The 18,315-nt window shown below is 49.7% G+C and overlaps 1 protein-coding gene across 11 annotated transcripts in view; it reads right to left on the bottom strand.

Moving 5' to 3' along the window:
- ATP2B2 (ATPase plasma membrane Ca2+ transporting 2) overlaps positions 1-18,315 on the bottom strand; it is a 365,301-nt gene that overhangs the window by 72,540 nt on the left and 274,446 nt on the right. For all 11 annotated transcript variants that reach the window (XM_082682462.1, XM_082682460.1, XM_082682467.1 and 8 more), the window contains one exon: positions 5,001-5,198. In XM_082682462.1, coding sequence (XP_082538588.1) covers positions 5,001-5,198 — 198 coding nt within the window. The remainder of the gene's footprint in view (positions 1-5,000; positions 5,199-18,315) is intronic.

The following is an 18,315-nucleotide window of genomic DNA, read 5'->3' as shown; positions in this document are numbered from 1 at the left end:
AAGAGAAGTGGTTCAGAGAGGGGTGGCTACTTACCTGGGGTCAGATAGCAGATCTGGGGTTTGAATCCAGGCCTGAAATCTGACACTGGACTTAGCCTTCCCACTGTCCCTGAGCCCAGTGGCCTCCTCTGCCATGTGCTGGCCTCACGTTGCCGAAGACCCATGGCTGATTGGAAGCCCGATTCAGTCCCAAGGAAGAGAGAACAGTTTCAAGAGATCCTGGCAGGAGCTTCTGGGAAGCCAGGGGTCAAAGGCAAAAAGGCCAAGTGGTATCAGAGAATGTTTTCCAGCACTCCGAGAGGTGGAGGTCAAGGCTAGCTGGTGGGTCTAAGCTTGGGATGGTCCAGAATCATGAGGCTCAGCAATAGGTCATTGGAAAATTCCATGGCTTTTACTGAACCAATCACTCCTTGCAGGTTAGTAAATAACCATCTCATTGCACAAGGTCTTCGATGCCACTCTTTCTTTTGGAATTTCAGCCTTCTTCAATAATTTTAAATTGTTTAGCTGAACCAGCCTTTAGTGCTAATGATCATTATAGTTGTGCTTATGCTAACTGACGTCGGGCCAGCCTTGGCTTTGAATTCCAGCTCCGCTACTGCACTGCTGCATGCCTCTGACCTAGCTATTTTGCCACCGTGCATCAGTTTTTTCATCTGGAAATGGGGGTGAGGACAGGCATTCCATCGTAGGTGGCTGAGAAGACAGAGGGAGAGAGTGTTTCCATAAAGCCCTCACCTCACTGAGCACATTAAGTGAAAGCTGCTGTTCCTTGTTGCCTGGTGAATGGGATGTGTAAATGCATTTGAGCTCCACAGCCAGGCTGGAAGAGAACCTTGGACATCCAGCCCAGCACCAAGTGATGACCGGGAGAGGGGAACCAGGGTGCCCTTTCTCCATCGTAACTGACACCAGTGGAAGCCCCAGAGACTGGGGAACTCGGATGAACCTTGCTAAACAGAAACCCAGTCCATGGAAATGTGCTCTTTTGGGCTTTGAGTAGTGACTTGAGATGTAGAGCCTCGGTGCTTTGCTTTACAGGACTTTTGTTACCCTCTGCCTCTGCTACTTGCTTTATAAATGGGAAGACTCTTGTGTGCTTCATTGACGGCCCTCCCCATTACATATCTCAGAAGTTACTGGAGCATTTAGGACACTCACAGATCTCAAGGCCACGGAAATTTGGATTCTGGAGCTATTAAGACCTAACTTCATGGGGCGCCTGGGTGGCTCAGTGGATTAAGCCGCTGCCTTCGGCTCAGGTCATGATCTCAGTGTCCTGGGATCGAGCCCCGCATCGGGCTCTTTGCTCAGCGGGAGCCTGCTTCTCTCTCTCTCTCTGCCTGACTCTCCGCCGACTTGTGATCTCTCTCTCTGTCAAATAAATAAATAAAATCTTTAAAAAAAAAAAAAAAAAAAAAAAAAAGACCTAACTTCAAATCAAGGCTCTACTGTGTGACCTTGGATAAGTGACTTGGCCTCTCTGAGTCTCAGTTTGGAAGCTGTAACGTGGGATGACTTTGTGAGCCCAGAGCCCAGTAAGGAGCTGGCCTATATTGAATACACGATAAATGTGGGTTTTCTCTCCACTTTCATGAGCTACTCTCCTTGGAATGGCTTCTGGAAGCCAAGGGTATGGTGTTTGAGTAGGATTCACTCTGTTTCCTTGACTCCCAACCCTGCCTATTGCCTTTGCCTATTCAATACCAAGGAGCCTTTGGGTCCTGAGGGCACTCTGTCAGCAAAAGCCCATCAATTTTTGCTTCCTTCTGAGAACTGTCTGATGGTCATACAGTGCTTTGGAATGGCCAGAAAGTGGGGCTGTGGATTGCTGGCTTAGGCCTTCAGCTGCCAGGAGCTGCTGGACCCTGGGAACAAGCCCACTGCCCCTGGTGCAGCTGGGGGGAAGAGATAAGGAAAGGGAAGGAAGGGGACTCTGAGCAGGCCTGCTGAGGTCTCTTCTGGGGGGATTCTTCAGACTGGATATAAAGATTGTAGCCACAGGGTCTGGGAGCCTGTGGCTGCTCTCTCTGGACCTGGGGATTTATAGGGTTTGGTTTTTGTCCATCTGAGCTCAGGGAAACTGTTTGACCTCTCTGGGTCTATCTCTACTTGTCCATCAATAAAATGGGGAAGCTGCTTCCTAGATGGTGACTGGGCCCTGGCATCAAAGAAGAGTCATTGAAACTGGAGAGACACAAATATTTTCTAAGCACCTACTATGTGCCTGTCACTTGGCTAGAACTCTGACACTAGGGCAGCTGTCACAGGTAGGGAGTTAGGAGCATTGAGTGTGCTAATCCCAGGTGTGGGATTAGCATGTACATGGGTGTACCTCTGACAAATATCTGGAGGTCTCTGAGCCAAGAAAGCAAACAGGGAAGGGCTGTGGCTGCTTCAAGTTTCTACATCTTCCAAGTCCATCACTAGCCTCATTTGGATATAACTGATGAAGTTTGAGTCTGACTTGGCAGGGCGGAGGTCCTGGCAACATGGAAGGTCCAGAACTCAGAGCTCATGTGCGGGTCTGGGCATTGGAGAGTACAGGAAGTTTACTCTGTGGGGCTGGAATATATGCAGCTACCCTCATCCACCTAGATCCTGGCCTGAGCTAGTGTCTCAGCTGGAGGCAGGGAGGGGCCGTGGAAAGCACCAGAAGACATGGGTTTATCTAGTCCCACTGCCTAACAAGCTGTGTGACCTTGGGCAAGTCCTTCCCCGTTCGGGTCCTGGGTTCCCACCTCTCTAGAATGGAAGAGGTTGTAGCCATCTGTTAGGAGGCCTATCTGTGGGGTGGCTCCTTCTGGAGCACACTAGGACCTTGATTCCTGCTCCCACCACACCCCCTCCACCATCTGCCCTCTGACTTCCAATCTCAACTGGGTCACAGGAAGACACTTACTTGGGTGGCACTGAGTCAGTCCCATCCCTTCCTGAGGAAACGCAGCTGAGGATGGGAGTGTGGGCTCGGAAGCTAGAATGTCTGGGTCTGAGTCATGGTTCTGCTGCTTCCTAGAGTGTGACCTAGCAAGTCATTTACTGTCTCAGGACTTTGGCTCCTGGATAATAGCAGCTACCCACAGGGTTGTTGGGAAGATCAAATGAATCTCTACTGTAAACGCTCCCAACTAGTGGTGGCTATAATAGTAAGAAGTTTAATAGTAAGAAGAATTATCATTAGTGTTATGCTGTGTGTTGCACCCTTAGCTTAGTTCCAGGCTTATTCAAATAACCATGTACAATCTTCTTCTACATGTTCTATGAAAAGCAGCAAAGATTGCTTCCCAATATGCAGCTCTTATAATGTCCTAATTGAAAGTTCATCCCAGAATTCACCATCAGGGGCACCTGGGTGGCTCAGTGGGTTAAGCCTCTGCCTTCGGCTCGGCTCATGATCTCAGGGTCCCTTGGATCAGGTACCGCATCGGGCTCTCTGCTTGGCAGGGAGCCTGCTTTCTCCTCTCTCTCTCTGCCTGCCTCTCTGCCTGCTTGTGATCTCCCTCTGTCAAATAAATAAGTAAAATCTTAAAAAAAAAAAAAAAGAATTCACCATCAGGGAACATGCTGTCTTTCTAAAGCACTGTTTTCCCTCCTTGTGGAAGCTGGTGCTATGCGAGTCATCCTAATTCCCTTCCTGCCCTGGCTGCCAGGAAGCTCAAAGTCAAATTTAAATCTCAAACACAGTAGCAAATATAGTTGGTTTATTCGCTTCCATTCCTTTCCTGTCTCACTTCCTATTTGACTTTGTCTTGTGAAATCTTTCTTGTGTCTTGAAATGTTCTCTGGAAAGAGGTCATGCAGGATAAAAAGCAACTTAGTAATATTACTTATAAAATTAAGGTAGTTGGCCTAATAGACTTGTTAATCTCATTTCTTGAGCAACTCAGGCTTGGGAGAGGGTGAGAGGACACATGTTCAAGGAATTTTGGAGACCACCTCCTTGTCTGGGGAAATGAGGCCCATGATGGTTATTTCTTATAAGCTATTCACTTTTTATTTGCTTGATTGAAGTAATGAACATAGTAGGATTATCTCTTTAGGCAGTGCATTAATTAGGAAAATGCCAAATCATAATTAATAACAAGTGTTTATAATATCCTACTAATGAAAAATCAGATTATAAAAATCGAACAAAACAATATATCTTATGGGAGCCCCTTTATCCCATAGTATGTGTGTGTGTCTGTCTGTCTGTCTCTCTTCCTCTGTTGTGTGACATAGGTTTGAACGACTTTGCCATCGTAAAGGAAAGAGTCATCGAGTTGATAAAGTCCTTGCCCAGAGCAGGTGCTCGGTTTCTGGAATGAAAGGATGAGGGAAAGTTGAAATTTCCCATTAGGAGTCTGAGTTCTGACTTTGAGAAGAGTGGGTCTCCTGCAGGACCCTCTCTGTGTGAATGGGACAGTGCTTCCTCGGTCCACAGAGCGGTGTCCCCATTCAGAATGCAGGGACACATTTTGGGAGGCCCTCTTAAGATCGGGCCTCCTCACTTGGGAAACATTCAGCATCAGCCCCATGAGTGTGTGCACGATAATGAACCAACCCTGGGACAGGACCGTGAAACAGAAGGAGCGGCACGGATGTTGAGTCCTTCTCATGCACTGTGCAAAAGATGCAATCCAAGAGGAGACTGGGAGGAGGAAGCCTGGGGCAGCCACATGCAAGGTGGTAGCTGATCCAGCACCTACTCAGTGACCTTGAGTGAGTTAGTGCCTTATACCTTGTTTTCCTCATCTTTAAAATGGGCATAATCATGGCCTTTGCCTCATGGTGTCTTAGGAAGATGACATCTCAGCCCAGAGCTCGATGGGCTGTAAGTGCTCAATAAATGCTCACTGTGGTTATTCTCACTGTCAGTGCAATCCTTACGTCTCACATGAGGGAAAACTGGGGGCCAGGGACTCTGGGAGAGGCCCTGCCTCCTGGGCCTATGTTCCCTCACTTGGGTGCCCTGGGATGTGGCCAGGCTGCTTGTTGCTGGGTGGGGAACAGGGTCTTACCTTCATTGCTCTCGCCAGGTGGGTGGTAAAAGGACAGCCCCAGGGAGATGATGGCCGCGATTTCCAGGATGATCAGCGTCACATCTTGTAGTGCCTCCCACACCAGCTGCAGGAAGGTTTTTGGCTTCTTTGGAGGTATAAAGTTTTGCCCGAAAATCTGCTTTCTCTTTTCCAGATCTGGAGCGGTGCCCGGCAAACCTGGGGACAGAATGCAGAAAGGTTGGCTTGGGAGGCCTGGGAGAGATGCTCAGGTTTCAGGGAATTGTCCCAAGTGGGGACGGCCCTCCCCCGTGGCGAAGCACAGAGAAAGGAGGAACACAAAGCAGGAAACTTGCAGGCACCAGTCGGGAGCCTGGCGCCCAACACTCACTTCCGGCCCGCAGTGTGCATCTGGGAAATGCCAGAGACACCGCAGTGGGGTGAATAGTAACCCCATCCCCAAATGGTATGTCCACATCCTCATCCCTGGAAACTGTGAATGAGAACTTTGTTAGGAAAGTGGTCTTTGCTGACGTCATTAAGTTAAGGATCTGGGGATAAGATCGCCCTGATTATACAGGTGAGCCCTGAAACTAAGGACAAATGTCATTTCAAGAGACAGAGGGAGAAGACCTAGACCCAGAGGGCACAGGCTCTGTGAAGACAGAGGTAGAGATGGTAAGAGGCAGCCAGGAGCCAAGCAATGCCAGAGCCACGAAGAAGCCCAAAGAAGCTAGGAAGGGAAGGTGCTCTAGAGTTCTAGAGGCAGCACGGCCCTGCCAACACCTCACCTCCAGACTTCTCTGGTCTCTGGAGCTGTGAGGGAATAAAGTGCCCTTGTTCAAAGCCACCCAGTTTGTGGTCACTTGTTACGGTGGCCACAGGAAGCACATACACAGCACCAGGCCCACCTTGCACCGCACCCTTGCTCCTGCTCTGCATTTCCCCCTGCCTTCCCCGCTGTGCACAGTCTTGGAAACCTCTGCCTGGGTTCAAAACCCAGGCTGTGCCTCCAGCTCTCTGAGCCTTGGTGTCCTCCTCTGCGATGGCTATGGGGACTGTTGCTAGCCCATCAGTGGCTGTGAGCATCTCATGAGATAACCCACAAGATCAGTGTTTGTTGAGCACCTACTCTGTGCCCAACCCTGTTCCAGAGACTGGGCAAGAACAGTGAGGGAGACAGGCAGAGTGCCCTCCTGGAGCAGCTGGCTGCACAGAGGACACACGTGACATGATCAAGTGGCATCTGGGGGGGGGGTGGCAGACACTCAGTGGAGGCCAGTGGTCCTGGTCTATCCTGTGGACCAGTAGGCTGCAACACAGTCCTCATCACGCAGGGCCGGGACACAGTGGTCTGCTTCCAACCCACCATTTCTTCACTTCCAGATAATTCTCCCTGACTCACCAGTCTGATCCTTAGTCCCTGCTCAGCGACACTGGGAGGCTCCTCATGGCCTCCAGAATGAAGTCCACCTCTCCCAGCCTGGTGCTCTGGCCCCTTTGTCCGACCCCGAGCCTCGCGTGCAGGCGTATTTCCACCCCTTGACCCACCCCCGGCCACACCAGGCCAGTCCCTCTGTCGGCGTAGCTCATGTTGTCAGTGTGGCCTTCCCCTGCCCTCTGCCCCGCTCCATGTGCCTGTCCATAAGTCCTCTCCCACACTCACTGGCGCCAAGGGGTGAATGACCAAAACCTTGGCAAATCACCCTGCAGCCTTTGTGCCTTTGAAGAGGAGCCTGAAATACCAGCCGTCATGATGGAATTTGGGTGTGTGATAGAGGACAGGCTCACGGGCTCCTGGGTGCCCTCGGACGTCAGCACTTCTTGCTTCTCTCCTTCCTTTGATGCCACTCTGTATCACCCCAAGTCACTGGTGTACCTTTACTTTTTCCACAACAAGTGCCCCGGCATACTTCCTGCCTTACTCACACTGTTCACAACCCCACAAAGTGGCCTGCTGTCCATCTTCTCTGGGTGCCTCTGCTGACAAGAACTCCCCTCCACCCCAAGCGGACAGCAGCCCCCTGCCCTCACCCCTAGGTGGCCTTCAGCAGCAAGGCGGACCTGGTCACTAGATCTGTGTCCCATCTGGGCCGTGGTGTCCTGGGTGCAAGGACTGGTCTGCTTCCTGTCCCTCAGGTCCTGGCCCTGAGGCCACCAAGCACCTTAGAATCCTCCTTACCCACTAAATGCAGGTGACATGCCCAAGTGTTCTGAGTCTGGCAGGGGGTGTCATCACGAGGAATACAGCACAAGCAGTCCCCCACAGGTGGGCAGTGTCTGTCCTATCTCTGAGACCAGCCTAACCCCAGATCACCTGCGGCTTAATGAGGATACCTGGAGGGTGGGCATGGAGGGGTTGGGGGGAGGCATACCCCCATCAGACTTCTAGCCTCAGTCTATTCCAGAGAAGGGGGAATCTGGAGGGATCCGCAGAACAGTACCACTAACCTGCTGGGGTCAGAGTCCTGGAACATTCTGCTGCTACCATTATGAGGGTTTAGTGGTTTATTTTATTTTATTTTTATTTATTTATTAGAGAGAAAGAGAGGGAATGAGTGTGAGCAGGGGAGGGGCAGAGGGAGAAGCAGACTCCCTGCTAAGCAGGGAGCCCGAAGCTGGGGCTCAATCCCAGGATCCTGGGATCATGACCTGAGCTGAAGGCAGACACATAACCAACTGAGCCATCCAGGTGCCCCGAGGGTCCAGTGGTTCAATATCAGATGGTTTTAGGGTTCTAACAGTCATTCCTTAACTTATCCATTCATTCACTCATTCAACCTGTGTTTCTCAGGCCTCCACCTGTGAGCCCAGCTTGGTGCTGGGTGCTGCATGCTGGGAAGAGTGATATGAAGCAAACAGCCCAGAAGCCCATGGACATAAGAGTTCAGTGGTCCTGGGAGTCCAACAACCTATGGTTAGGGGTACAGGGAGGCAGACATGTCCCCTGTCTGGATTCTAGGCACTGAGCCTCCTCTGATGCTGATAGTGAGACCTCCATGGCCAGCTTCCAAGAGCCAGGCTGAATGAGACCCTGTGGGGAAAGCCTGGAAACAGAGGGGCTTGCTCTGGGGGAGATCCCACACCAGCCTAGCAGTACAGGTAAGCTCTGGAGATCCAATGTTCTGCCTGTGCAATAAGGATGAGGGCTTCCAGAGCTACGTTATACCCATTTTATAGACGGGAAAACTGAGGCCCTCATGAGACCAGTCTGCTGTGTTGGAGTGGCTTCCAGGCCCTGAGAACTCAAGTCAGCCCTGCCTAAGCCCATGGCAGTGTTGCCTCTACCCTTCCATGCTGGAGTGGCCATCTAGGCTATCCACATAGAGAGCAAGCAGGCATGATACAGTATGACTCTAGGAACTTTAGGAAGTTTCCTTGTCTTCCCGCCTTTGTTCAATTCTACCTATAGTCAACATTTGAAATTATTCTACTTAGGCCCAATCCTTTAAATAAAAGCTCTGATTCCTTTAGAGTCCCTGGAAAGGGAAGCCATCATCAGTTCTGGCCACCACGGTATAAATGAGTTTAGGTTTTTTTCCTGGGAGTGGGTTTTGATAAAGGGAAGAAGGGAGAACTGGGGAGAGTGGTGGGCCTCTGAAGAAAGGGGTTATGACCAGTCAACATTGGCCTGTGATGACAGTTTGCTGGGCTTTGACTAGTTAGTTCCTTTCTCTGAGCCTCCGTTTCCCCATCTTGATAGTACAGGAGTTCAATAGGATGAGTGGGCCCTGAGGATCCCAGGGGTTCTAAGGTCTATAGGTCCTGAAGTGGTCCTGCTGTGGTCTGTTCATATCTGGGGGCTCTTCATAGGTTCGGTAAACAAGGGCTTCCTGTAGAAGCAGCTTGGCAATGTTGGGGCCAGCCTATCTCCTGGGCCTATCTTGATTGATTCAGAGAGAGGTGAGCCTTCTGAGGGTCTGTGATTCAAGTGTTCTGGAGTCTACAGGGTGACCAGTTGAAAATGTGGGTGTTCTTGAGTTCTGGGAGTTTGCTCATGGTTCAGGGGTTCTGTTGTCTAGGGATTCACAAGCTGGCACTGAGATTCTGGGTCCTGGGTCAGAGCACAGTCCAGGGGTGGCAAATCTGCATAGCTGGAGGACCAAGCAGGTTTTGCACGAAGTAGATGGGTAGGAGGCAACAGGGAGTAGTGGCGACTGGGGCTAAGTTCCTGTGGGAGAATGTGCACCCAGAGTGGCAGATCTGTCAGTCTTCCAAGAGAAGCTGGACACTTGGAATTTCATGTAAAATTTCCCCATTAGGAACAGTTCGGGACCAAATACAACATAACTGAGAGCTAGATTCAGCCCTGGGGTTGCTGGTGCAAAACCCTCAAGGCTATGGGGTAGGGAACATCTTCTGACTGAAAATTAACATGACTATTTTGGGGAGCAGAAACAACAGAAGGTGATGTGAGAGATGAATGGTGTTGGAGATTCAATTTAGATTAAAGATCATCTCACCACTTAGCATATTAAAAGTTAACATTCTGTGTCAAATATTGCCAGACAAAACCATCAAGGCCGTGAAAATTCAGAAACACAGTGCTGGCGAATTGATATCAGAAGCTGTGTGGGGCTGGGGTTTTCCAGTGTGAATGTCTTTTTGCACAAGAGGCAGAGGACAGAGTACTGAGTGAGGAGTCAGGTTTGTGGATGAACTTGGCCAGTAATTTCAACCCTAGGAGACTCAATTTCCTCATCAATAAAATGAGAGCAAAATAACCCCTAGATGGTGGTGAGCCATACACAGAGGAATGTGTGCAAAAGCTCTCTGTAAATTTACAGGCACAGTCATTGTGCCTTCATGGTGAAAAACCTCCAGCACTTGTGCAAATCCTTCTACCAGAATCGAAATTTGTGTGTTCTATTAGGCACGATAGGAGAAAGCCAAGTGCAGAGCATGGGAAATTTGGTTGTACAGGAATTATTTGTTGTAATGGCTACTTGTTATCATCGGCAATTGGAAGAACCTTCACCCCATACTTCCTCTGTATCCAGCTGTCCTGGACACAACTGGATTTTCGCCCCACCCTCCCAGCCTCTGAGACTTGCCCCTGTTAGTCCTCATTCCTTTGCCTGGAATGCAGTTTCCTTCCTAGCTCTTTTGGACCCAGCCCTGAGTGCCACAAATGGCAGCCTCAGGCCATCAGAGAGTCCTTATTTGGTCAGTTGTGCACCTGCACCTGTTAACAGAATGATAATTTGTCATAGACATTAAAAACTCAGGTGATACCACATAAAAATCTCAATGTGTGGCTCAGGCAAGGATCTGTGTACGGACCCCAGGGAGATGGAACTTGTGACTAAGAGCTCTCTGACCCAAACACTGACCTCATGGTGGCTCTGGGGATATGTTTGCTGTTAAGGAAAGCTCAGGGGGACAGTGAGTACCAGCTGAAATTCTTTCAGGAGTAGAGGGAGCCTTGGCATTGTCTGGACGAGTGCAGACCCAGGGACCAAGAAGAGAAAGTGCAGGGAGGTGTCCTGGTTTTCTTGGAAGGCAGCACTTTCTCACCAGTGGGCTGAAGTGCAAGGATGTCTAGGGAGGGGAGAAGGGAGAGCACACTCAGAGGCTGGCCAACCTGCCATGGTGTCCTGTCCCTAGATGCCAGGGCCTCAGGGACTCTGGTTCCTTCTATCTAAAGAGGCTTAAGTCCCCCCACCCCTTCTCAACCCTTCTCAAGATAGAGAAAGTAGTTAGGATCCTATTAGATAGTGTGCATCCAATCATCCACTTGCTTATTTAGTCAATCAACAAATACTTATTGAGCACCTAGTATAAGCCAAACATCGCACTGCATGGTGGAGACACTGCACTGAGTAAGACCACCATGCCAGGAAGGGTTTCCTGGAGGAAGTGTAATTGGGTGAGCTCAGAAGGAGTGAGGGTTAATCAGGTAAATGGGTTGGGGTGGGGGAAGAGGGGTTGACAAGAAGCAGAAGAAACCCCAAAGGGCTTGGAAAAGGCTGATGTGGCTGGAGCATCCCTGGTGTGTCCCTCCAGAGAGGGGGCAGATGGTCTCCACGGAGAGGACACATCTGTTTGGTGCCACACGGGTCATCATGTGATGTGCGGGTTATCAAATGAAGACTTTGGATCACGGCACTCCTCTTGTTGCCTTCTTGCCCTGGCCTGCCTGGTATCTCAGCAGTGAATTTGCAGTTCACCTCTTGGAGCTGCATGGAGGGCTGAGGGCCATGTGTTGTGCCTGTAAATCATAATCTTGTTCCTCCTTTCTTCCCTTTGAATTTCCTTACTTCAGTCTCTTAAAATCTTTTTGTATGAGACAAACTTTTATAAGCTACTTTGGAGGTACGACATGCATAATTCATTAGGATAAAAAAGGAGAATTGAAGCAAGTAAAGTTGCAGACACTCAGAGGTCAGAATGAAGGAGCAAGATGATGAAATGGGGCGTATAAAATCTGACTGACTTTGGGGCTAGGTAATTGGGGGCAGGGCTCTGCTCTTCCTGGGTGTGGGGCATTGAAACAAGGCACTCCATGCCAACAGGCTGGGCTCTGTCAAAAGTAGGGACCTCTGGCCGTCAGGAGGGGCTCAGAGGGAGTGTTCTGAGCCATCCAGATGATGTCTCAGTTCTTCTTTCCTGTTCTGAGACCTCCACAAGGCTGAGCATCCCTGTTCCCAGCAAAGGGGTACCAGAGGAGTTTTGGTGCTGTAACGAAACCTGCCCATTGAATCTGGCTGATATTTGTGGGAGGGGGGACATTGTCTGGCTGAGTGAACCTGCCTGCTATCTGCGCACATGATCACAAGTAAAAAGAAACTTTCCATCTGCTGTTGGGTGCTGGTACCAAAACAAAGTGCTCCCCCAGATGCTGGTACATGGCCCTTACTGGCCCCCATAAACCATAGATGCAGCTGTTACCACTACCTACCATGCTACAACTAACTAACCACCACACTACTACTAACTACCATGCTTCTTACTACTAACTAACACCACTCTACCACTAACTACCACACTACTACTAACAACCACGCTACCACTAACTATCATGCTCCCACCACTACTATTCCTCTGGGGCTGGAATGTGCTTCCTGAGTATTTCTGTCAGCATTGCTACTATGTGAGACTGTGTCTGGACCCACTAAGGCCGCCACACCACACTCCTACCTCTGTCCCGAGACTTGGTTTGGATGGGTCTTTACTTGCTGTGTGACCATGATCACTCTCCCTCTCTGGGGGACCCTCAGGTTATTTTGCTTGAGGATCAAACAAGACTCTGACAATGCTCTGTGAACTGTGAAGTTCTTCTTCCTCTATTGCGATCGCCCCATAACATACTTATGTACATTGAGGCACAGAGTCCTTTTGCTGGGAAGGCAACTGAGTCAGGCCCCTTGCCACAGAGCCTAGGGGTCACACATGTCCTGCTCCAGCCTGATCTAGTTGGGGGTGGGCTGTAGACACAGAACAAGTGCCCCACAGTGACCTTACCTGATTAAGCCAACATAAGTCATCGGCTTGCACAAGCCTGATCCTGTCGGCTCTGGGGTGCTTAGGAAATTTCAGATGAAACAAATGGTGAGTGCTCTCCTAGGAAGGCCAAAGGTGGCTTCATGGTCCTTATGTGCATTTAAAAACCAGAAAGGGTTCAGACAAGGGGATGCACTCAGAAGACAGGTGTGTGACTTAGTAGGTGAGAGAGGCAGTCCGTGCAGGTGCGTGCCCACTCAAGGGTTTGGCTGTGTGTCTGTGTGCAGATGAGTGGCCTGGGTTTCACACAGTAGGGGGAGATCATGTGCTTCCCATCTGTCAGAGGCCAGGGAGAGCAGGCTGCTTACAAAGGAATCCCTGCTGGGATGTTTGGGAATTCACAATGTTCAAAACAAAATGGTGAAATGGCAGGAAAGACCTAACTTTGAGCCTTGCCCAAGACTACCTTCCAGTTCTGTGACCTTGAGCAGTGACCTCTATGGTTCTCAGCAGCAAGTTCCTGGCACACAACTTGGGGATGAGGCTAGCACCACCTCATGCAGCCACTGCAGGGACAGAGTGCACTGAAAGAATGTGCTTGGTTGGACAGGCGCCTGGCTCGGGGTAAAGGCTTGATAAGTAGTACCTGCTACTGTTGCTGCAAGCCCCTAGCTCCTAACCAGTCCTAACTATCTCCTAACCAGCTCCTAACTTGGTGGTACATTGGCATCACCAAAGAGCTTAAAAAACATATTAATGTCTAGGCCCCAAACCTAGAGATTCTGACTGAAATGGGCTGGCACGAGGCCCTGGGCCTTGGGAGTGCCGGTGGACGACTTGGTGGTTTCCAGACCAGCAGCTTCGACCTCACCTTCGAGCATGTGAGAAATGCGAATTCTGAGGCCCACTCAGACCTACTGACTTAGTTACTCTGGGAGTGGGGCTCAGGCATGTGCATTGTGACAGCCCTCTTCTGGGGACAGGATGGAGTGGGGGAGTTGGGGGGGGGGATGTAACTAACAAGCTAGGGGCTTTAGGCATGGCGCTGCCCTTGAGCCTCACAAGCAACCCTGGCACGAGGGGGTTTCTGCTGAGGCTCTGAGAGGGCAGCGGCTTGTCCAGGTCCCACGACAGGTAGGGGACAGAGCCTGGGCCTGCCTTGTCTATCTTTCGCCTTCTTCAGCACGGTGCCAGCTCCTTCAGGGCTGGTCTCTCTCCCTGAAAGCTGCACATGCATGTTAGACTCACGATCTGCCTTGAGGCAGCAGAGGCGGGAAGGAGTGTTGTGGTTTGAGAGGCTGAGAGCCAGACTTGAAGCCAAGGGGGACGTGGAGGCCATAGTCAGACCCTCTGCCTCCCACTGGTGGCTGAAGGAGCCCAGAGAAAAACTAGAAACAAGGTGAGGAGAGAAAGAGACCAGAAAAGGAGATTAGACCAGGAGTTCATGCTGAAGGTTGCCCTGCCCTGCTCTACAACCTTCCATGGCTCCCCATTCACGACTGTAACCAACTCCTGTGCTCATGGTGGCTTCTTTGAAATTGTCCCAAAGGACTTGTCCTGCCTTACTCTCAGTCCTATGTTTATCCCACTGTGTTGCCAAGCTCTGAAACAGGTCCTGGCATTTGCTGGCGTTTATCTGCTGTGTCTCGGCTCATCTGATTCCTAGCCCAGAAGGCCCACCCCTCCCCTCTGTTGAGCTACTTAGTCTTCTGAGACCCAGATGAAAGTTTACTACTACCTCTTGAAAGCCTTCCTTGATTTGCCCACCAAGAGCAATCCGTCCTTCTTGTCCTTCCCTGAAAGCGTTTGTCACCCAGGTCACTCACTAACACACTTACTGGACATCTCTTCTGTGCCAGGTTTTGGCCCTGAGGTCCAAGGCCAACTGAGACCCACCCCTTGCTGCCACTGTCTTCTAGATTCTGATTCCAGCGCCCCCTGGAGGAGGACTGTCATGTCTGGCATAGTAGGCCTTTCTGAAACTTCCCTCCCTCTCCTGCCTCTCTGGGGCCCTGACGTGGGGATGTGGGTGCTGAGGCTGCCTAGAGGGCTCTGCACACACAAGTGGCCACAGGCCACCTGTAAGAGCCACTTAACAAACCTGGGCTCAACAACCCCTCTGCAGAACAACAGCCCATGCCGTGGGGAGCCCCACAGTCTGTACTTGCTTCTGTCTGTAAGCCGCTATAGGCTTTGAACAGATCTGATGGCTCTTTGACCATGTCCATGGCTGGCACATGCATGATGTCTGGGTTTCTGATGGACGGGTGCAGGGTGAGGGGTGTCTCTCTGACATGTCATGGTCCCAGCTGGGGTCTTCTCCGGATACAGGGCCTCTAATGATTATGGGTGGTGATGTGGAGGCGTCCGTTTACCAGTTCATGGGATCCCACACAGAGCTGGCCTCTAGCCACACACAGGCACACAGACACGGTGTGAATACGCATGGCCTTAGCATTGGCCTCTTTCTCCAGAACACACAGATGCGATGGCCACTAGCTTGTGTGTACACACGTGGACACGACATGGAAGGGAACCGGAGCTTGTGAGCAACCCATACGTTGTGTCCCTCTAACCACCTTGACATGCATGCGGACACGAACTTCTCCGCTGATTTAAATTCACTGGCTGTCTTTTCCCCCATCGGGCCATGTTTCCACCCCTCTACTCCACTGTAGGAATCTTACACCTGTAACACCTCTCTGCTCATGGCTCCAGAATCTCTATCTGGATAAGGCAGTGGGGATATTGGGGGTGTGGTGTGGGAGTGGGTGGTGGGCTTCTGGTTGGGAGGTAAGTGGCCAGGGGCTCACCTTGAAGCTATAAACCCTGAGTAGGGTTGTCAGATAAAATACAGGACACCCAATTAAATGTGAATTTCAGATAAACAGCAAATATTTTTTAAAGGTAAATACTATCCCATATAATATTTGGGACACGCTACTAATAAAAGCATTAATTATTTTTTGTTTATCTGCAATTCAAATGTAACTAGACATCCTGTAGTTTTCTTTGTTAATTCTGGCAACCCTACCCCTCAGACTCCGCCAGTCCCCTCCTCTGGCTTCTCCTGCTGTTGGAATGGGACAAGTCTCATCTGATTCCTAGTGGCTGGCCAGTCTCACCCTCCCGTTCGAGGAGGAGGGAAGCTAAGGCCCAGAGACTGGAAAGCGCCGTGGCCCAGATACAGGGTGATTCAGCAGCAGCACTGCGCTGGACTCCTAATTCCTGGGGCAGGCCCTTTTCACCAAGGGAGGGGATGCTTATTTTGCTCAAAGGAATGCCGAACTTCAAAGAATTGAGCTTTATTGCACACACCAAAATGGTGGCCATTTCATATTCTCGCTCTGTGTCAATCTCACTTAAGAGATGTGATTCAGACTGTCCTGAGGTGACCTTTGAGAAGCTTTTATCTCATCCCCTTGGAAAAATGGACGCCAGAAAATCCATTTTTCTCTTTGACAGTCTTAGTTGAACCTGGATATGGGAGAGCTTTTCATGAGAGGAGCTTCTCTATATCTCCAGGAGGGGGCGCTCTGCACAGCCGCTGCCAAAGTTTCTTAGGTCCGGAGGAGGACGGCACAGAGTGCAGTCTTGACCACTTACTGAGACCCTGGATAAATGGCACCCCCTCTCTGAGCCTCAGTTTCCTCTTCCACAAACTGGTGCAGAGGGATAACCTAGCTCTGTCCGCTGGGGTGAAGTTAAAAGGAGGAGCTATGTGGGAAGTGCCTGGCACACAGCCGATGCCAAGAATCTGGCCAGAATACCCCTTTCTTCCCTTTGAACTCAAACCCCACTCCCATATGACACACCAGAGTGGCACAGAGTATTTATACCTTCTCATTGTTCTGTGATCACATGTGATCCCTTTAGTCCCAGAGGGGACTCCCTGTACCCCATTACACCCACTATACTGATACTGCCGACAGAGCCCAAGTATGTATTCTTTTTTAAAAAGATTTTATTTATTTATTTGAGAGAGAGACAGTGAGAGAGAGCATGAGAGGGGGGAAGGTCAGAGGGAGAAGCAGACTCCCCGTGGAGCTGGGAGCCTAAAGCAGGACTTGATCCTGGTACTCCAGGATCATGACCTGAGCTGAAGGCAGTCGCTCAAACAACTGAGCCACCCAGGTGCCCCCAAGTATGTATTCTTATATGATCATTCCTTTGTATATGTGCCTTGCATTTACTTCTTCTGGCCATTTTATGGGTTTTATCCATTTTATGGTTGGACAAATCAAGGCTCAGAGAGGTAAAGTAACTTGTCCAGGGTCACAGAGCTAAAGCTAGGATTTGAATCCTGATCTTCGAGGGTCCACAGCTGTACCCTTTCCCTGCTGTGCCAGGCTGCCTGCTTCCGGACACAGCACTGAAATCAAAGCCAACGATACTACCATTCTCCTGTTGCTCTCAAGACAGCCTTTTGCTATAAACAGAGACTTGGCAATGGACAAGGGATAGCTTCCAAGGATGCCAAGCACCTGAAGGAAAATGGGAAAACTTACTCACCAGGCTTGGTGTTACTAAATATTTGTGTTGTCACTGTGGTCTGGATTCCTCCATTAACATAAATAAAAGTCTCATATTTTGAAAGGAAAAAAGGATATACCAGCCCTTCAAAAGCTACAACATTTATAGAAAAATGCATTTCTGTCTTTGGAAAGCAAACGGGTTAAATAAACTGTGGTACATCCAGTCCATAAAATACTATGCAACAGTTAAAAAAATAAGATGCATTCATAAGTACTCATACAGAATGCTCTCCAAGACAAACTGTTGAGCTAGAAAAACCAAGTTGCAGGGCAACATGTATAGTCTGATTCCATACATGTAAAACAGAAAACTCAACAAAACAATAGCTTATATTTCCTGTGGGTACATATATAGGTAACCATGTAGCAGAAGATCTGCAAGGATCTGCTCCAAATTCATGAAGGTGGAACCTCTGGGGAGGGAATAAGATACTATGGCAGGTTCTGGTGGTCAAGGGGACCATCTTTTTGAGTGAAATATTTTAATTTTAAGTAGGAGAGTGTGCTCATGTTTTATTTGAAGAATTCAAATTTTGATTTATTTATTTTTTTTTAAGATTTTATTTATTTATTTGACAGAGAGAGAGCACAAGTAGACAGAGAGACAGGCAGAGAGAGAGAGAGAGGAAAGCAGACTCTCTACTCAGCAGAGAGCCTGATGCGGGACTCGATCCCAGGACCCTGAGATCATGACCTGAGCCGAAGGCAGCGGCTCAACCCACTGAGCCACCCAGGCGCCCCTCAAATTTTGATTTAAAGGGGAAATCAGGGGTCCTTGGGTGGCACAGTTGGTTAAATGTCTGACTCTTGGTTTCAGCTCAGGCTATGATCTTAGGGTCATGAGATTGAGCCCCGTGTTGGGGTCCACACTCAGCATGGAGGCTGCTTAAGATTCTCTTCTCCCTCTACCCACCCCCACCCTGCTCTCTCTCTCTCAAATAAATAAATCTTTAAAAAAAATAAAGGGGAAATCAATATGTACTATAAGAAAATAAAGGTTTGTCTCCACATAACCTTTGGGAGGAGTGGACTTGGGGACTGATATTCTGGAGTAAAACCTTGGCTTCTCTACTTACTACCTGTGTGTTGTTGAGCAAGTCATTTCACATCATCTGTGCATGGGCTGTGGTGTCTAGCCCAGCGCCTGGTTGTGCAGATTAAAAGAAGGTAGCGAGAGTGACATGCCAGATACATAGTAGGTGTTATATGCGCAATGCCCATCATTTCCTCTTTCCCCTGAGTCCTGTCCTCATCTCCCATCAGGGTCCTCTCCTGCCCCAACCCTATTTGTCCATGCAGTGGACCTCCTACACCCAAAGAGATGATTGTCTCAGCTCTGCTCACTCCCCTCCACAGCC

Source organism: Mustela nivalis, assembly GCF_964662115.1.
Source record: "Mustela nivalis genome assembly, chromosome: 1".
NCBI classification, from domain to species: domain Eukaryota; kingdom Metazoa; phylum Chordata; class Mammalia; order Carnivora; family Mustelidae; genus Mustela; species Mustela nivalis.
Note: the sequence above shows the minus strand (reverse complement) of the source record. Positions and strands in the feature narration are given on the sequence as shown.